The 19,400-nt window shown below is 38.3% G+C and overlaps 3 protein-coding genes across 3 annotated transcripts in view; 2 read left to right on the top strand and 1 right to left on the bottom strand.

The window, feature by feature from the left end:
• The window catches only part of LOC136261500 (mucin-22-like), an 18,085-nt gene extending 9,318 nt beyond the window's left edge, over positions 1-8,767 (bottom strand). Inside the window, exons 1-13 of the mRNA XM_066055544.1 lie at positions 8,620-8,767; positions 7,980-8,033; positions 7,501-7,614; positions 6,805-7,374; positions 6,428-6,487; positions 6,053-6,226; positions 5,363-5,866; positions 4,553-5,086; positions 4,253-4,366; positions 3,623-3,886; positions 3,083-3,406; positions 2,873-3,016; positions 1,598-2,596 (exon numbers count right to left, since the gene is read on the bottom strand). Of these exons, the coding sequence (XP_065911616.1) occupies positions 1,598-2,596; positions 2,873-3,016; positions 3,083-3,406; positions 3,623-3,886; positions 4,253-4,366; positions 4,553-5,086; positions 5,363-5,866; positions 6,053-6,226; positions 6,428-6,487; positions 6,805-7,374; positions 7,501-7,614; positions 7,980-8,033; positions 8,620-8,767 (4,003 nt within the window). The remainder of the gene's footprint in view (positions 1-1,597; positions 2,597-2,872; positions 3,017-3,082; positions 3,407-3,622; positions 3,887-4,252; positions 4,367-4,552; positions 5,087-5,362; positions 5,867-6,052; positions 6,227-6,427; positions 6,488-6,804; positions 7,375-7,500; positions 7,615-7,979; positions 8,034-8,619) is intronic.
• On the top strand, positions 8,740-19,400 carry LOC136261318 (mucin-like protein). Its single transcript, XM_066055338.1, has 15 exons — positions 8,740-8,769; positions 9,313-9,446; positions 11,086-11,433; positions 11,535-12,206; positions 12,253-12,449; positions 14,191-14,533; positions 14,588-14,839; positions 14,892-15,257; positions 15,313-15,465; positions 17,839-17,970; positions 18,035-18,157; positions 18,212-18,331; positions 18,381-18,500; positions 18,601-18,717; positions 19,150-19,400. Exons 4-15 carry the CDS (start codon positions 11,786-11,788, stop codon positions 19,398-19,400), a joined length of 2,595 nt encoding a protein of 864 aa, XP_065911410.1. The 5' UTR covers positions 8,740-8,769; positions 9,313-9,446; positions 11,086-11,433; positions 11,535-11,785.
• On the top strand, positions 9,270-11,609 carry LOC136261406 (nidogen-2-like). The gene is made up of 3 exons (XM_066055445.1): positions 9,270-9,446; positions 11,086-11,433; positions 11,535-11,609. Exons 1-3 carry the CDS (start codon positions 9,270-9,272, stop codon positions 11,607-11,609), a joined length of 600 nt encoding a protein of 199 aa, XP_065911517.1.

The raw sequence follows: 19,400 nt of genomic DNA, 5'->3' as shown, positions 1-19,400 counted from the left end.
CTGCAGGTTGTTTTGTTTTAGCTGAACTCTCTACATGGCGATTGCTTGTAGCTGAACTCCTTACATTGTGTCTAGTTTCTAGTCGATGTCTCTACAGGGTGATTTTTTTTGTAGCTGAACTCTCTACAGGGTGATTTGTTTCTAGCTTATCTCTCTACAGGTAGATTTGTGTTGATTTGTTCATTGCTGATCGCTCTAAAGGTTGATTTGTTGTAGCTGAACACTCTGCAAAGTGTTTTATTTGTAACTGATCTCTTTACAGGGTAATTTGTTTGTAGCTGAACTCTCTCCACAGTGACTTGTGTGTAGCTGAATTCTCTAGAGAGTGACTTAATTGTAGCTGAATTCTCTACAGGATGTATGACTTGTTTATAGCTGAACTTTTTTCAGTGTGACTTGTAATGTTCTGAATCTCTATAGTGGTATATTTGCTTAACTCTCCACATGGTGACTTGCTTCTTGCTGCACTGTCTATAAGATTAACTGTTTGCTGCTGAACTCCCTACAGAATAACTTGTGATGTAATAAAATTCTATAATGGAGTAAATAAATTAGCCGAATGCTCTATTAGGGTGACTGTTCTATTAGAGTATCTCGATCTCGCATTTGCTACACCTAGTTGGCTTTAGAATCATAACTTAGTGGTTTGTAATCCGATTCTTCTGTACTACTGCAAGGACTTTCTATGAATATTATTCCAGCTATACACCGATTTTCAGCTCATTGCTCTAAGCGGTTTGCCTAGTAGGCGTGAAAACTAATACTTTTTTTATTCCTAAAAATTGATCGCGTAATTGTGACACAGGTTGGGTTTTGTGTCATATCTCCATGGTCTTTATCTCGATTCCTTTCAAACCACCAAAAGGCACTCCTACGATGGTTACTCCATCTACATAGCAATTTTCAACTCATTCCATGAAGCGGTTTACCGTGTAGGCGTGACAACAAATCGATCTTGTTTTACGCGAAGAATCGGTCATAACTCCTGAACCATTCATCGGATTGTACCAAATTTGATGTTAGGATTCGCCGTTGGACTCCCTTTCTGTGTGCCAAATTTGATGGCGATCGGAGTACGCGTTTGCTTGTTATAGCAATTTTTGCAAGTGTGCGAAAAGACGAAGAAGAAAAAAACGAAGAAAAAAAAACGAAACTTTGGCAGCTCGTATCTCGGAAATGGCTGGAGCGATTTCCTTCAAATTTGGAATCTAGACTCCCCTGGCTGGCGGGCAACTGTGTAGCAAATTTGGTTCCAATCGGATAAGTGATCACTGAGATACAAAGGTGACGTTTTCGTTCTTCCTGTCAATATACTCACGGGTGTGGCGCGCCGGCTCCTTGGGCCGCACGACACACTACCGTGTGTCTTGATATATATAGTCTGATGATTTTGAATTGACATTACATCCAATCCCACAATGACTTAACCTATACACCCATATAAAGTGCTCCATTATTTAGGTTGGTAAGAGACTACTTCCTCTAATCTTAGTGTTTTAAGTTTAAAAACCTAGGTTTCACCTCATTTTTTAAAGTACACAAACCTTGTGCTAGGTCTCTAACCTACATTAAGTGTATGTATATAGGTTGCGTATACTTAAATTTTTGTTTATCTTTTGAATAGAATCTTCAGCGAACACATCTTCAACAGCTATAACACCACTTACAACAGCTATACCCTCAATTACTACAATGCTCACATCATCTACACTAGTTGTAACAATGGTAGCGTCATCTACACCAGTTACAACACTGGTAGCATCACCAACACCAGTTACAACAATGGTCATATCATCTACACCAGTTACAACAGTAGTCTCATCACCTACACCAGTTACAACAATGGTAGCCTCATTTACACAAGTTGCAACAATGTTAGCATCATCTACACCGGTTACAACAATGGTAGCATTATCTACACAAAATACAACAATGGTAGCATTGTCTACACTAGTGACAACAATGTTCACATCATCTACACCAGCTACAACAATGGTAGCATCATCTATACCAGTTACAACAGTAGTCTCCTCACCTACAGCAGTTACAACAATGGTAGCATTATCTACACCAGTTGCAACAGTAGCTACACCAGTTACAACAGTAGTCTCATCACCCACACCGGTTACAACAATGGTAGCATCATCTACACCAGTTACAACAGTAGTCTCATCACCTACAACAGTTACAACAACGGTAGCCTCATTTACACAAGGTGCAACAAGGGTAACATCATCTACACCGGTTACAGCAATGGTAGCATCATCTACACAAAATACAACAATGGTAGCATTGTCTACACCAGTGACAACAATGATCACATCATCTACACCAGATACCACAATGGTAGCATCATCTACACCAGTTACAACAGTAGTCTCATCACCTACAACAGTTACAACAACGGTAGCCTCATTTACACAAGGTGCAACAAGGGTAACATCATCTACACCGGTTACAGCAATGGTAGCATCATCTACACAAAATACCACAATGGTAGCATCATCTACACCAGCTACAACAATGGTAACAACATCTACACCAGTTGCAACAGTAGTCTCATCACCTACACCAGTTACAACACTGGTAGCATCATCTACACCAGTTGCAACAGTAGTCTCATCACCTACACCAGTTACAACAGTAATCTCATCACCTACACCAGTTACAACAATGGTGGCCTCATCTACACCAGTTGCAACAATGGTAGCATCATCTACACCAGTTACAACAGTAGTCTCATCATCTACACCAGTTGCAACAATGGTAGCATCATCTACACCAAGTACAACAATGGTAGCCTCATCTACACCAGTTGCAACAATGGTAGCATCATCTACACCAGTTACAACAGTAGTCTCATCATCTACACCAGTTGCAACAATGGTAGCATCATCTACACCAAGTACAACAATGGTAGCATCATCTATACCAGTTACAACACTGGTAGCATCATCTACACCAGTTACAACAATGGTAGCATCATCTACACCAGTTGCAACAATGGTAGCATCATCTACACCAGTTACAACAATAGTAGCATCATCTACACAAAATACAACAATGGTAGCATTGTCTACACCAGTTACAACAATGCTTGCACCATCTACACCAGATACTACAATGGTAGCATCATCTACACCAGTTACAACAATAGTAGCTTCATCTACACCAATTACAACAATGGTAGCCTCATCTACACCAGTTACAACAATGGTAGCCTCATCTACACCTGCTGCAACAATGGTAGCATCACATACACCAGTTACAACAATGTTAGCATCATCTATACCAGTTACAACACTGGTAGCATCATCTACACCAGTTGCAACAATGGTAGCATCACCTACACCGGTTACAACAATGGTAGCACCATCTACACCAGTTGCAACAGTAGTCTCATCACCTACACCAGTTGCAACAGTAGTCTCATCACCTACACCAGTTGCAACAGTAGTCTCATCACCTACACCAGTTGCAACAGTAGTCTCATCACCTACACCCGTTACAACAGTAGTCTCATCACCTACACCAGTTACAACAGTAGTCTCATCACCTACACCACTTACAACAATGGTAACATCATCTACACCAGTTACAACAATGCTTGCATCATCTACACCAGATACTACAATGGTAGCATCATCTACACCAGTTACAACAATAGTAGCTTCATCTACACCAATTACAACAATGGTAGCCTCATCTACACCAGTTACAACAATGGTAGCCTCATCTACACCTGCTGCAACAATGGTAGCATCACATACACCAGTTACAACAATGTTAGCATCATCTACATCAGTTACAACACTGGTAGCATCATCTACACCAGTTGCAACAGTAGTCTCATCACCTACACCAGTTACAACAGTAATCTCATCACCTACACCAGTTACAACAATGGTGGCCTCATCTACACCAGTTGCAACAATGGTAGCATCATCTACACCAGTTACAACAGTAGTCTCATCATCTACACCAGTTGCAACAATGGTAGCATCATCTACACCAAGTACAACAATGGTAGCCTCATCTACACCAGTTGCAACAATGGTAGCATCATCTACACCAGTTGCAACAATGGTAGCATCATCTACACCAGTTACAACAGTAGTCTCATCATCTACACCAGTTGCAACAATGGTAGCATCATCTACACAAAGTACAACAATGGTAGCCTCATCTACACCAGTTGCAACAATGGTAGCATCATCTACACCAGTTACAACAGTAGTCTCATCATCTACACCAGTTGCAACAATGGTAGCATCATCTACACCAAGTACAACAATGGTAGCCTCATCTACACCAAGTACAACAATGGTAGCATCATCTACACCAGTTACAACAATGGTAGCATCATCTACACCAGTTACAACAATGGTAGCATCATCTACACCAGTTACAACAATAGTAGCATCATCTACACCAGTTACAACAGTAGTCTCATCACCTACACCAGTTGCAACAGTAGTCTCATCACCTACACCAGTTACAACAATGGTGGCCTCATCTACACCAGTTGCAACAATGGTAGCATCATCTACACCAGTTACAACAATGGTAGCCTCATCTACACCAGTTACAACAATGGTAGCCTCATCTACACCTGCTGCAACAATGGTAGCATCACATACACCAGTTACAACAATGTTAGCTTCATCTATACCAGTTACAACACTGGTAGCATCATCTACACCAGTTGCAACAATAGTAGCTTCATCTACACAAAATACAACAATGGTAGCATTGTCTACACCAGTTACAACAATGCTTGCACCATCTACACCAGATACTACAATGGTAGCATCATCTACACCAGTTACAACAATAGTAGCTTCATCTACACCAATTACAACAATGGTAGCCTCATCTACACCAGTTACAACAATGGTAGCCTCATCTACACCTGCTGCAACAATGGTAGCATCACATACACCAGTTACAACAATGTTAGCTTCATCTATACCAGTTACAACACTGGTAGCATCATCTACACCAGTTGCAACAATGGTAGCATCACCTACACCGGTTACAACAATGGTAGCACCATCTACACCAGTTACAACAGTAGTCTCATCACCTACACCAGTTGCAACAGTAGTCTCATCACCTACACCAGTTGCAACAGTAGTCTCATCACCTACACCAGTTACAACAATGGTGGCCTCATCTACACCAGTTGCAACAATGGTAGCATCATCTACACCAGTTACAACAGTAGTCTCATCATCTACACCAGTTGCAACAATGGTAGCATCATCTACACCAAGTACAACAATGGTAGCCTCATCTACACCAGTTGCAACAATGGTAGCATCATCTACACCAGTTACAACAGTAGTCTCATCATCTACACCAGTTGCAACAATGGTAGCATCATCTACACCAAGTACAACAATGGTAGCCTCATCTACACCAAGTACAACAATGTTAGCATCATCTATACCAGTTACAACAATGGTAGCCTCATCTACACCAAGTACAACAATGGTAGCATCATCTACACCAGTTACAACAATGGTAGCATCATCTACACAAAATACAACAATGGTAGCATTGTCTACACCAGTTACAACAATGCTTGCACCATCTACACCAGATACTACAATAGTAGCTTCATCTACACCAATTACAACAATGGTAGCCTCATCTACACCAGTTACAACAATGGTAGCCTCATCTACACCTGCTGCAACAATGGTAGCATCACATACACCAGTTACAACAATGTTAGCTTCATCTATACCAGTTACAACACTGGTAGCATCATCTACACCAGTTGAAACAATGGTAGCATCACTTACACCGGTTACAACAATGGTAGCACCATCTACACCAGTTGCAACAGTAGTCTCATCACCTACACCAGTTGCAACAGTAGTCTCATCACCTACACCAGTTGCAACAGTAGTCTCATCACCTACACCCGTTACAACAGTAGTCTCATCACCTACACCAGTTACAACAGTAGTCTCATCACCTACACCACTTACAACAATGGTAACATCATCTACACCAGTTACAACAATGCTTGCATCATCTACACCAGATACTACAATGGTAGCATCATCTACACCAGTTACAACAATAGTAGCTTCATCTACACCAATTACAACAATGGTAGCCTCATCTACACCAGTTACAACAATGGTAGCCTCATCTACACCTGCTGCAACAATGGTAGCATCACATACACCAGTTGCAACAATGTTAGCATCATCTACACCGGTTACAACAATGGTAGCATCATCTACACAAAATACAACAATGGTAGCATTATCTACACCAGTTGCAACAGTAGCTACACCAGTTACAACAATGGTAGCATTATCTACACCAGTTACAACAGTAGTCTCATCACCTACACCAGTTACAACAATGGTAGCATCATCTACACCAGTTACAACAATGGTAGCATCACCTACACCAGTTACAACAGTAGTCTCATCACCTACACCAGTTACAACAGTAGTTTCATCACCTACACCACTTACAACAATGATAGCATTACACCAGTTGCAACAGTAGTCTCATCACCTACACCAGTTACAACAGTAGTCTCATCACCTACACCACTTACAACAATGGTAGCATCATCTACACCAGTTGCAACAGTAGTCTCATCACCTACACCAGTTACAACAGTAGTCTCATCACCTACACCAGTTACAACAGTAGTTTCATCACCTACACCAGTTGCAACAGTAGTCTCATCACCTACACCAGTTGCAACAGTAGCTACACCAGTTACAACAATGGTAGCATTATCTACACCAGTTGCAACAGTAGTCTCATCACCTACACCAGTTGCAACAGTAGTCTCATCACCTACACCAGTTACAACAGTAGTCTCATCACCTACACCACTTACAACAATGATAGCATCATCTACACCAGTTGCAACAGTAGTCTCATCACCTACACCAGTTACAACAGTAGTCTCATCACCTACACCAGTTACAACAGTAGTTTCATCACCTACACCACTTACAACAATGATAGCATTATCTACACCAGTTGCAACAGTAGTCTCATCACCTACACCAGTTACAACAATGGTAACATCATCTACACCAGTTACAACAATGGTAGCCTCATCTACACCTGCTGCAACAATGGTAGCATCACATACACCAGTTACAACAATGTTAGCATCATCTACACCAGTTACAACACTGGTAGCATCACCTACACCAGTTACAACAATGGTAGCATTGTCTACACCAATTGCAACAGTAGTCTCATCACCTACACCAGTTACAACAGTAGTCTCATCACCTACACCACTTACAACAATGATAGCATTATCTACACCAGTTGCAACAGTAGTCTCATCACCTACACCAGTTACAACAATGGTAGCATCATCTACACCAGTTACAACAATGGTAGCATCATCTACACCAGTTGCAACAGTAGTCTCATCACCTACACCAGTTACAACAGTAGTCTCATCACCTACACCACTTACAACAATGGTAGCATTATCTACACCAGTTGCAACAGTAGTCTCATCACCTACACCAGTTACAACAATGGTAACATCATCTACACCAATTACAACAATGGTAGCATCATCTACACCAGTTGCAACAATGGTAGCATCATCTACACCAGTTACAACAATGGTAGCCTCATCTACACCAGTTACAACAATGGTAGCATCATCTACACCAGTTACAACAATGGTAGAATCATCTACACCAGTTACAACAATGGTAGCCTCATCTACACCAGTTACAACAATGGTAGCATCATCTACACCAGTTACAACAGTAGTCTCATTACCTACACCAGTTACAACAATGGTAGCATTATCTACACCAGTTGCAACAGTAGTCTCATCACCTACACCAGTCACAACAATGGTAGCATCATCTACACCAGTTACAACAATGGTAGCATCATCTACACCAGTTGCAACAGTAGTCTCATCACCTACACCAGTTACAACAGTAGTCTCATCACCAAACCACTTACAACAATGGTAGCATTATCTACACCAGTTGCAACAGTAGTCTCATCACCTACACCAGTCACAACAATGGTAGCATCATCTACACCAGTTACAACAATGGTAGCATCATCTACACAAGTTGCAACAGTAGTCTCATCACCTACACCAGTTACAACAATGGTAGCATCATCTACACCAGTTACAACAATGGTAGCATTATCTACACCAGTTGCAACAGTAGTCTCATCACCTACACCAGTTACAACAATGGTAGCATCATCTACACCAGTTACAACAATGGTAGCATCATCTACACCAGTTGCAACAGTAGTCTCATCACCTACACCAGTTGCAACAGTAGTCTCATCACCTACACCAGTTGCAACAGTAGTCTCATCACCTACACTAGTTACAACAATGGTAGCATCATCTACACCAGTTGCAACAATGGTAGCATCATCTGTACGCTACTATAGTGGTAGCATCATCTACACCAGTTACAACAATGGTAGAATCATCTACACCAGTTACAACAATGGTAACCTCATCTACACCAGTTACAACAATGGTAGCATCATCTACACCAGTTAAAACAGTAGTCTCATCACCTACATCAGTTACAACAATGGTAGCCTCATATACACCAGTTACAACACTGGTAGCATCATCTACACCAGTTACAACAATGGTAGCATTGTCTACACCAGTTACAACAATGGTCACATCATCTTCACCACTTATAACTACGGTGTCCTCCACCACAGATGTTTCTACTAGTATTACTTCACCTTCACCAACTCCCATTGGTATGTAATCATATTATGTCAACATGTTTAGAAGAAATTACATTTGTGTTACCCATTTACTGTATGGAATAGTTATAACAAACCCATGAGATTTGTTTACAAAGTGACAGCAGGTTTGATCTGCTCACATATAATACTATGAATCATATGATTATGTATAAACAGCATGTTTTATTCTTATTATAAGTGTTGTCAGTATCTTGTTTTAAAAAAATGACATTGTGTGCAAAATTATGCAATGCCTACTGATCCTACTTTTGTTTCATTTGGCACTGGTGATATTTTTAATAGTAGAAATTATAATGTTAAGTACCATGTCCTATGTCAGTTTCTTCAAATTAGCTTAGCTAATGGGATGGCATTGTTAGTATTTTAAGACTTCTAGGAGTCTTTAAATTACTGTAAGTCTCTATATTAACATAAAATTCTACTGTAATTAGCAAAGTACTCCTGTGTAGAAACACTGCATTGTTCTAGCAGAGTATATACAATAATCATTCATGCTTATTAATGAACTGATCAATAATAATTCTTCACTAACAGGTCCCTTAAGATTTCTGGAATTTGGTGAAAATAGGAGATATATTACAAATCGTGGTGGTCCAGATGCAGCTTCAGAACCAATTTCATTGCCTTTAGGATTTCCTTTTGGCTCAGAGGTTCACACTTTAGCATTTGTAAGTTTGTAAATTAGCATTGATACTTGTCTATTTCATGAGAATGAGATACTGTACATAAGTATAATACAATAGTTAATAAAATCTCATTTTCCTAGAGGATGAATAGTATTGCTTACCAATGGAGCAAGTAGCCAAATTTAGAAATGTTGTTACAAGAAAAACACCAGTACAACACTTACACCTACAACAATATGCACAGTCACACTATACTATAGCAGTGATTTAATACGAATGTCAAGAAGATCTGTGTTGACTTTTGGTCCAGCTATCAGGCTAACCAATCCCAGCAGTATACAGTTAAGAGCCAACTTTTTAATAACCTTTAGCTCCATTGTTCCATCTCAAAGTAATCATCATCACATGTCAAATCATTGCACACAATCCCATGTGACACCTTTCCGCCAACTCCAGAAAAAGACAAATCATACCTGAAAACTTTGTATAATCATCCATCTCCAGCATCTCTGTAGCAGTAACAGTAATACTTAGTAGTAGTAGCCTTCAGTGAAGTTGTTTTTGCCACATTACAGAAAGCAGCCATTTTGGGAGCAGTTAATGTTCTTAGAAATATTAATTTATGTATGATGTAGCTGAGGATGTTAGGTTGTTGTGACATTATTATTGTCTGTACATGGTACACATGGGATTTCATTAAATACATAGTATATACTCCAATAGATACTTTTTCTAAGCACTTCCAATACAATACGCATAGGATGTACTAGAACAATCTAGATTTTCCATCAATAGATCTATGAAAGTATATTCTGGTGCAGTAAACTAGAATTTCTATTTATAAGGTAGAAATTAAGTGAGAAGAGCAGCTGACAGCAGAGGTAAAAGGCTTGTGCGAACAAGAGTGAAGGTCCCTGGTTTAAACCCTGAACAATTATATTTTTGACATTTTTCATGCACTTTTTTGTACTTCTTGGTGACTATTCATCTCGATTGTGCTTGTTCAACATGTTTGGTTTTTGCTTTATAGCTACCTTTAGCTGATACTCTCAGTATTACTTCAAATCACGAAAGTTCCATGCTATGATGGCTAGCCTAACTACATACAGATTCTTAAGTTGTTTCCATCAGTAGTTTACCCTGCAGGTGTGAGAATAATTGCAAAATCATTTGTAACTTTGTTCCATTTCTACCATCTGTACACAAATCGGAAGATACATGGACATGTGCTATAATATGCTCTTTACACCCACCAAAATTGAAAACAATCCAAGAGACCTTATGGAAATTTTTGTCAGACAGTGTTGTGCAAATAAAATTAACAGTGGAAGAAGAAAGAAAAAAACAAAGAAAGTAAGACAAACTTTGAAGGTGCATATCTCAATAACAACGGCTATTTCCATTTCCCATTACTGAGGCACAATATCACTTTCTTGGTTATTGTGAAATGCACACTGTGTTAAATGCATTGGCTTTCCTTGGCCGCCCCATGACACACTATGTTTGTCCTGATCTGCAGGTATAGGTGACCTTCCTTGTTTCACTACTTTTTATTTCTATGCCTAATCCAATTTACTGTTCTAAATTTTTCTGGCAGCTTTTAAAATATTATCGGAATTTTTGTTTAGTGGTGAATATGATGACTGATGTTTTGTTATTCCTTTCATATAATTATATTTAGGTTGGGACTAATGGAATAATCTCATTTGGTCAGCCATTTTTATTCTGGATTCCTGAACCTTTCCCTGGTGGCACAACCAGTAGGATAAGAAATATCCATGTGGTTGCCCCTTATTGGACTGATAATGACATTCATAGAGAAGGCAATGTATCTTATGAAGTGTTTCAAATACAAACTACTGGTGCATATGGAGACCAATTACTAGATGATGTCAGTAAATATATAAGAGAACGCAACACGTCTTCAGATTTTGCAGGAAGTTTTATGATATTGGCAGAGTGGGAAAGTGTTCACCCTTATCCTCATGGTGCTAGCAGTGCCTCGGATGATGATCCTTTCCTTGCACAGGTATATATATGCACTATTTTAGACATAGCAAATGACTGAATATTTATAAATATTTAACATTCTTAACTTGTGTCACAAATGTAATTTTTGTAACTTCTTAGACCAACACTTACCAGGCAGTAGTGATTACTAACTTGGAAGAATCCTATGTACTTTTATATATGAATGCAATTTGATTGAGTGGGCAAGTAGATTTACATTTCCTACAATTGGATTCAACTCACCTTCTACTGCTACATTTATCAACCATCCCTTTACTGGACAAAGCAATGCCAATGAAGTAGCATGTAGAGATAGCAATCTGCTGTATCAAATTAGTGTTTCTCAAAGTGTTATAGAAGAACAAAGACGAATGTGTGTGCAGTGGTATCTTTCAGATATAGCACGTTTTGGTCAATCTATAGATTTTCTAGACAGTATCACAACATCTTGTCCATGCAGTATATCCCAAGCTTTCTTTGATCGTAGATTCTTTGTGAGCTTTTTTGAGTTCCAAGCCAGATTTAACACACTGTGCTTTCTTTTAAGATTTTCTCGTGGTAATGATAGGGAGTGTTGTTACACTTTGGAATCATCAATGTTTGGATCATTGATTACTGATCCTATGGATGGAGGCTCTCTATTACTGTTTGATGAACGTACAATCGAATCATATGAAGAGAACAATTTTAATCCAAAGTCATTTTGTTGCTCTGACTTTGTTGGATTATGTAACTTGTATTCTGAACGACGACCATCAAACGATTGTGCCAGATACAGACCACCAAGAATAAGTGAGTGACTATGCTTGAAGTATTCATATATACTTACTTTTGATAGGGTGGTTTTGGGGTGATCCCCACTTTACTACTCTTGATGATTTCACATACACCTTCAATGGAATTGGTGAATATGTACTATTGAGAACTATGGGAGAGGTCAATGTAGAGTTTCAGGGTAGAACTGCCTTAGTACCTAGCTCCAATGCTACTGTGTTTTCTGCTTTTGCTATACAACATGAAGAAATTACTGTTCAGGTACATCATATTGTGTTCTAATTAAGTGATACTTACATAATACTTATAAATTAGTATAAAAAGTACTACTATTACAGTACTATAAAGTTCGACTTATTTTTGTGCATTTAATTACACTCGGAAATTATATAGCTAGTGGTAAAGTTTACACTGATACATGAAATTACAGTTCTCATATGTGATCGGATTTGTGAAAAGGAGTCTTCCACATACATCCAATTTATGAACTTTGGCAATTCATAACTTCAGATTAGAACAAGTTATTGCCTTGAAATTTAGACAGTAGTGAGTACCAATATAGCTGAATAGATAAAGAAAATTTCAGATTTGCATCTTCCCTGAACACAAACATATGGTCTTCCAAATTCATTGAATTGGATGTGTGTGGAAGACCCCTTTCGCAAATCCGGTCACATATTATAGTGAAAATGAATATATGTACATTATATAGTATGAATGAGTTTAGGCAAACTGCTAAGTATTATTATAGGCAAGCTGCTAAGTATTATTTTACAGTACTTTATTAAATGAAAATTTTATACCTCATTTTCCATAAAGTACAGTTTAACATAAAGTACAGTGTACAGTTTAATTACCTGAATGAAGTGTTCTGCTAGACCAACAACTGTATTTTATGTATATATATATGTTAAAGCATTGCCTTAATTGTGCTATATGAACAATAAAGTACTCGTCACTTGGCCTTAATGCTAATAAAGCACAAGGCAAATAATTTATTGAATTTCTAGTCGTGTAGCTTCACCATGCACTAGGACTCATAATTAACACATGTTGCACAAATTATTAGCAGCCTGAATGCACACAAACAAGTTTAACAAAGTAACTCACTCGTAGTTCACCATAGTTTGGCATAGTAGATCGACTTTCATTGCGTATTTTGGCAGATTTTGGTCAAACCCCACAATCGATTCTATGTGACACATGGTGAAATATTTCCATGATATCTCCAGGAGTTGTCCGTTAACATTTGTAAAGTAACAACAACGTTACCTTCTCCCACCCATCATCGAAGCATTTAGATATGTCTATAATGGCAATCAAGTAGTAGGACTTGTGTTGGCTGGGGTAAATGACCACTCAGTGTGGTGAGGGCTATCAACCTTCACAGGCTTGGGTGATTAGTTGCACTGGCATTAGTGTCATGGGCTATTAACCTGCACTAGAGCATGTGGGAAACTGTGCTTTATTGTCCACAAAGTGTGTTTTATTGCACTGCAAAGAGTGCTTTAATGTACGATTAAACCACTCTTTGCAGTGCAATAAAGCACTCTTTGTGAGCAACAAATCACTGTTTGTCAGCCTAAAGTGTACTTTATGAAATCTAAAGTACACCTTTTCCTTTGATTTCGCCCATGCAAAGTTTGATAAGATACTGTGTTTCAAAGTCTTATAAAAGTAAGGCATCAACAGTGTTTTGTCAGCAACCCCCAGGACAACTGGGTGTTGCCAAACATAATACCGTAGCTCAGTAATCAGCACAAAGTCCACAGAAAATTGCTAATGTTTACAAAGATAAAAACTTGTTGTTAGGAATGTGCTGATTTTACTGGCACTTTTTATTGAAAGTAAAGCAGTCAAGATATATAGTGCAAACTGATGAGCATACTATAGGGAAAATTTTGGGACATTGCTCAAATGCCTAAAAAGTAACCTTAGAAGCATAATAGGCTCAGGCCTCTTTAAAGATATCACATGTACTTTTCGTGTTTTTCCCTATTAGTTGGGTGTTACAAATGGAGAATTTGATGTACTAACAAACGGAAGTGATGTTTCCACTCAATTGTCTATGACTGGGTCTAACATTTCTGAATCTACTTATTTCCTTGAGAGAAGTGCAAACAATTCTGTGTTAGTGCAGTTTCCTTCAGGATTTGGACTCACTGCAAACTATTCAAATGGAATACTCAGTTTTGTCCTTAGTTTACCTCCGACATTTAACAGCACAGCGCAAGGATTGTTGGGAACATTTAATGGCAATATTTCTGATGACCTGATCTTCCGAAATAGAACTTTGTTATCAGTTAACTCATCTGATGCAGAAAAACATGTGTTTGGACAATCATGTATGGCAAGTGTAATAGCAATATTCATGTAATAATTGCACTAAACTTTTTCAGGGCAAATCACTGAAGATGAAAGCATTTTCACATATGTTCCTGGTGAAAGTGTATCCACTTTTTCAGATCCTGACCATGTACCACCATTTTTGGATGAAATTAGATCCAGTCTGGAAGGAAACAGCAGTCTTGTTGAAATCTGTGGGAATAATCCACAATGTTTGTTTGATGTAGAACAAACTGGTGATGCAAATGTTGGCATGGATACTCTGCAATTTGAAGAAGAAGCAATGGATCAAGTTGCAACATTAGGTACTAAAAAGATACTATGTAGCTGGTATAATCATTATGTCACCTTCCACAGACACCTTTCCACCCAATATAACTGCTTCAGCAGTGTTTATGGCCACAGTTGGCATCAACTCCACATACTCATTTCTGGTTACTGATAGTATAAGTGTTAGTATCATGGTCAATGGGCAATTTGAATTACCTTCAAATGTGCAACTCACTAATCTGTCAAATGAAGATTATGTACTTAAATGGATCCCATTAAATGTGTCTGAAGAGTTAAACTTAACAATTGTGGCTTTAGGATCAAGAAATGTGTCATCAGTATTCAACCCTCGTGTGCAGTTGTGTGGTTGTATGAACAATGGAATCTGTACTGAAGCTGGTGTTTTAAATCTTCAACTGCCTTTTATTGTACTGAACTGTGAATGCCCTCCAGGTAAAAATTGCTTATTTGTACTATATCTGGATTATTTTATTATGTCTGTGTGTAGCTTATGATGGAGGCTTTTGTGAAAATGATGCTGATGGTTGTGCAGTGACATCTTGCCTTGAAGGACAGATATGCACTGACAACCCTGCACCAATGTCTGGTGCAGAGTGCACTTGCCCTGATGGATACATCACCATTGACTCCAAATGTGATGGTATGTAAATTGTGTAGGTCAAAGGGTGGGTGACTGTTTCTACATTGTGTGGATATGAATGTTAAGTCCCGCATAGTAATCCCAGTGGTGAACTGTAGGGATCAGTGATAGCTATGGGTAATTCAGTTAGGATATTATTGCAAATGAATTCCACATGGTTCTCCTTCTCTATGACAATTTTTACTGTAGGTTAGCGGCAATACTAGCCAAGTGTGTCCATGGAATGGTACAGCAGATGCAAGTTTTCCTACTCAGCAATAGAACTGTGGAGGGTTCTTAATAGAACATTTGGCTGACTGCTGTATTAGAGTATCCCAATCATTTTTTTGTTTTGTTTTTGTGTTTGTGAGGAGGGTGCCTGTCTGCCAGCTTGCCCACCTGTCTTCCTTCATACAAGTGTAGCAGGTGCATTTTGGCATACCACAATACATACATATGTACAATGTATGCATCATGGACTTACCTTTGTCCTTCTTTGTGTCAATTTCCTCTCGCTGGCAGTCAAGGTGTTGATTTGCTGTAGCACACGATGGCTTGCCTATGTTTGTAACAGAAATTGTCTATAGTTTTCCTTATTGTACTTTGCATGGGAGGAACAAAGTGTCATCACATGCCATGTTTTCCGTATTGTACCAATTAGCTACATAACTTTACTGTATGAGCCATACAGTACAGTTATGCAGATACTTGGGCAAATACAGTACAGTTATGCAGAACAGTTATATAAGGAATGTTAAAAAAACAACCCCACTCAGACAGCACAACGGATCACGTGCATGACATTGTAAATTGCTAAAACTAATCAAACTAATCTTATCAGTTGGTTCTATGACTAGAAATAAAACGCGTGAACACTTACCGATAGTCTGATAATGGAAAATTGAAGCAAAAACCCTGTACAGATGGCATGATGGATCACGTGTGTGACACTGTCAAATGCTAAAACTAGCCAAACTAATCTTGCCAGTTCATTCTACGACTACAAATAGATTATATGACAACTTACTGATAGTCCGGTCGCCGAAAGTTGAAACGAAAAAAATCACTCCAAAAAGGATGACCAGGAAGTACAATAAAACACTTAAAGCAGTGCCTATGCTTGTGTGTACAAAAAATACAGCACTCAGGGGGTATCTCAAGGCAAATATATACAGCACTCGGCTTCGTCTTGTACTATATTTAGCCCCTACCCCCTCATGCTGCATTTCCATACACACATGTGGCAGTGCTTTAACTATAACATAATGACTGGATTGTTCACAGAGGTGCATCTTGTAATGTTCTTCATTTGTATTGCTGTGTAACAGGCTGAAAATAGCTGAAAATGTAGCATAGCAGTCACTCCTCTTTTTTTCAGTGATCAATAGTTTGGGCATGAGTTTGGGTGAAAACATTAAGTCTGGCACCATTCTTTCTTTTGGTGCGGTATGAGCTGGCTCACCAGTCATAATTTTGTTACAAAAAGGGCAAGTAATCTATACCCATGATTGAAGTAGATATTAAGGTGGCTGGGAACAGTTTCCGTATGGCTTCACCATGAAATTTACAGGGCCTAAAACAAGCAAGCTATCTTCACGAAGTGCATTGTACTAACAGAAATCTATGAAGCAATTTGTTCTCTACTGTTTACAACAAACAGGAGCTCTCTGGGATGCGTGTAGCGCAAGTTACAAATTTAGCCCTTCAGAGTGAACTCTTTCTCAGCGCTTGGCGCTATGGGGCTGGATTCGCTGTTAGACACTATTTATCTGATTATCTATCATTGTGCGGAGCTACTTTTTCTACCAGGTCTTTAGTTCACGCGTTAATTCTACCCATGTCACACAAAGATTTGAAACAGGTTTTTTAAAAATTCACCACTGCCAGGCAGAAGCTAATATTAAAAATCGGCTACCGCACAATTGCAGCTTATTTACTACTGCTTTCCCATCCAAAATTTGACAGTCATATCTTGAAAAACCGGCAACTAGTTCATTTTTGTATGGAGGCTTGTAATAATAGCGCACGGCGATCTTGTTAAATGCTGTGATGATGTGTGCTTACGCAACATAATTATATTCATTTGCAAATGACAGGAACTGGTGGTCAACCACAGTAATGATTATATTTAAGCCTCATAGCTAATGTGATTGCTTGCATAACACTGTTGAAACCTTATGAAAACTGTTCCGAGCCACCTTAAATGTTTACTAGTATAATTTTTATCTGCAAGTGTAGGTAAACTCCCTTGTTTCACTACTTTTTATTTCTATGATTCCTGATCGAAGTTATTGTAGAATTCCAATTTTTTTCTTGTATTAGTTTATTTCGTTACTCATTGTTTACGTATACAATTTGAAGATTTTATTCCATACATCATGTACATGTACACAGACATTGATGAGTGTATGGAAGACATTGACAATTGTACACAACTACAAGAATGTGTAAACACAGCTGGTAGTTTTACTTGTTCCTGCATAGCTGGTTATCAGTTCTCTTCAACATCTCCATTACTCTGTGAAGGTAACTACTGTTTGTCCAATGACAAAATTGTATATGTTAAAGTTTGTGTACTTGTGTTCCACAGATATAAATGAATGTGCTGTGCAAAGTGATAACTGCCAACAAGATTGTATTAATACCATTGGATCATTTAGTTGTAGCTGTAGAACAGGGTTTATACTGAATGCTGATAATATCACTTGTAATAGTACGTAACAATACTTTCATTAAAATACTTTACTAGCTGTGTGATATATTACAGTTACAGATGTATGCCCTACAAACCATAACTGTAGTCAGTTGTGTAGTGCTGCTAGTAGAATGGAAATATGTAGCTGTCAGCGAGGATTTCTCTTAGATAATGATAATGTATCATGCATTGGTAATAACTGTGTTATAATTCTCTACATATTGATATTAATTCTGTACAGATGTTAATGAGTGTGATATTGATGGGGCCTGCAGTCAAAACTGTACTAACGTTGTTGGCAGTTTTATATGTTCCTGTAATAATGGTTATGCATTGGACAGTGATGGCAGGACTTGCAATGGTAAATTGAGATACTGATTAATAACTTTATACATTACAGCTTATTGGCCTCTAATCTATTATTAGCGTATGTTTTCACTTCAGTGTTGTCTTTTGTTTAGATATCAATGAATGCTTAACCCTCCCATGTACACAGAATATGTTGTGTAATAACATTGATGGTAGCTTTGAATGTCTGTGTCCTCCTGGTACAGTAATGAGGAACAATGAATGTTCAGGTAAGCTACAATAGTTTAAATCATACCATGAAAGAACTCATACAGGCATGAAACCAATGTACATGATTTTTAGTGGTACAGTACAGACACAACAATTTTCACCAACTTTGATAAAAATTAATACTTCACTTTAGTACAGGAATTGGTTTCAAGGATCAGATACATATTGAATGTTTTGTATAGCTGGTCTTATAATGTTTGCAGCAATAAATATATAAACTGTCACCCAGGCTATGTTAAGCAGGTTTTATATAACTAAAAATTTTAGTGAGTTTAGTTTTATAAATATAATAAAATGCTATCAATGTAAGCTTTGTTACAATGCATACAACAGCATACAGTACACAATCTTACTACATTTTGTTGTATAGTTACATGTACAGTACATAGTTTTGTACTTTTTGTGTACTAACCTGTCTATCTCATTTTCAGCTGTGATCATGAATTGCAGTGAGGGCATGGTATATCAACAGTGTGGTCCAGCATGTCCTAAAACATGTAATGATGATGATAATGTTGACTGTCCTAGTGGATGTGTTGAAGGATGTTTCTGTCCAACTGGAATGGTATTGTCAAACGGACAGTGCATAAATGAGAGTGATTGTGAAGGTACAGTAAAATTAATACTGTACATGCATACCAGGGGCGGATCCAGAGTTTGGAAGGGAGGTGCATTTTGCTGA

Source organism: Dysidea avara, chromosome 1, assembly GCF_963678975.1.
Source record: "Dysidea avara chromosome 1, odDysAvar1.4, whole genome shotgun sequence".
NCBI classification, from domain to species: domain Eukaryota; kingdom Metazoa; phylum Porifera; class Demospongiae; order Dictyoceratida; family Dysideidae; genus Dysidea; species Dysidea avara.
The sequence above is the reverse complement of the archived record's forward strand: the minus strand, read 5'-3'. Positions and strand labels throughout refer to the sequence as shown.

Coding starts and splice junctions, on each gene's coding strand:
- LOC136261318 (XM_066055338.1), top strand. CDS start 11,786: ATGTGTGTGCAGTGGTATCTTTCAGATATAGCACGTTTTGGTCAATCT. Junction 18,332..18,380: donor TGATAATGTATCATGCATTG/GTAATAACTGTG, acceptor AATTCTGTACAG/ATGTTAATGAGTGTGATATT. Junction 18,718..19,149: donor GAGGAACAATGAATGTTCAG/GTAAGCTACAAT, acceptor TCTCATTTTCAG/CTGTGATCATGAATTGCAGT.
- LOC136261406 (XM_066055445.1), top strand. CDS start 9,270: ATGCTTATTAATGAACTGATCAATAATAATTCTTCACTAACAGGTCCC. Junction 9,447..11,085: donor AGGTTCACACTTTAGCATTT/GTAAGTTTGTAA, acceptor AATTATATTTAG/GTTGGGACTAATGGAATAAT. Junction 11,434..11,534: donor ATGATCCTTTCCTTGCACAG/GTATATATATGC, acceptor GTAACTTCTTAG/ACCAACACTTACCAGGCAGT.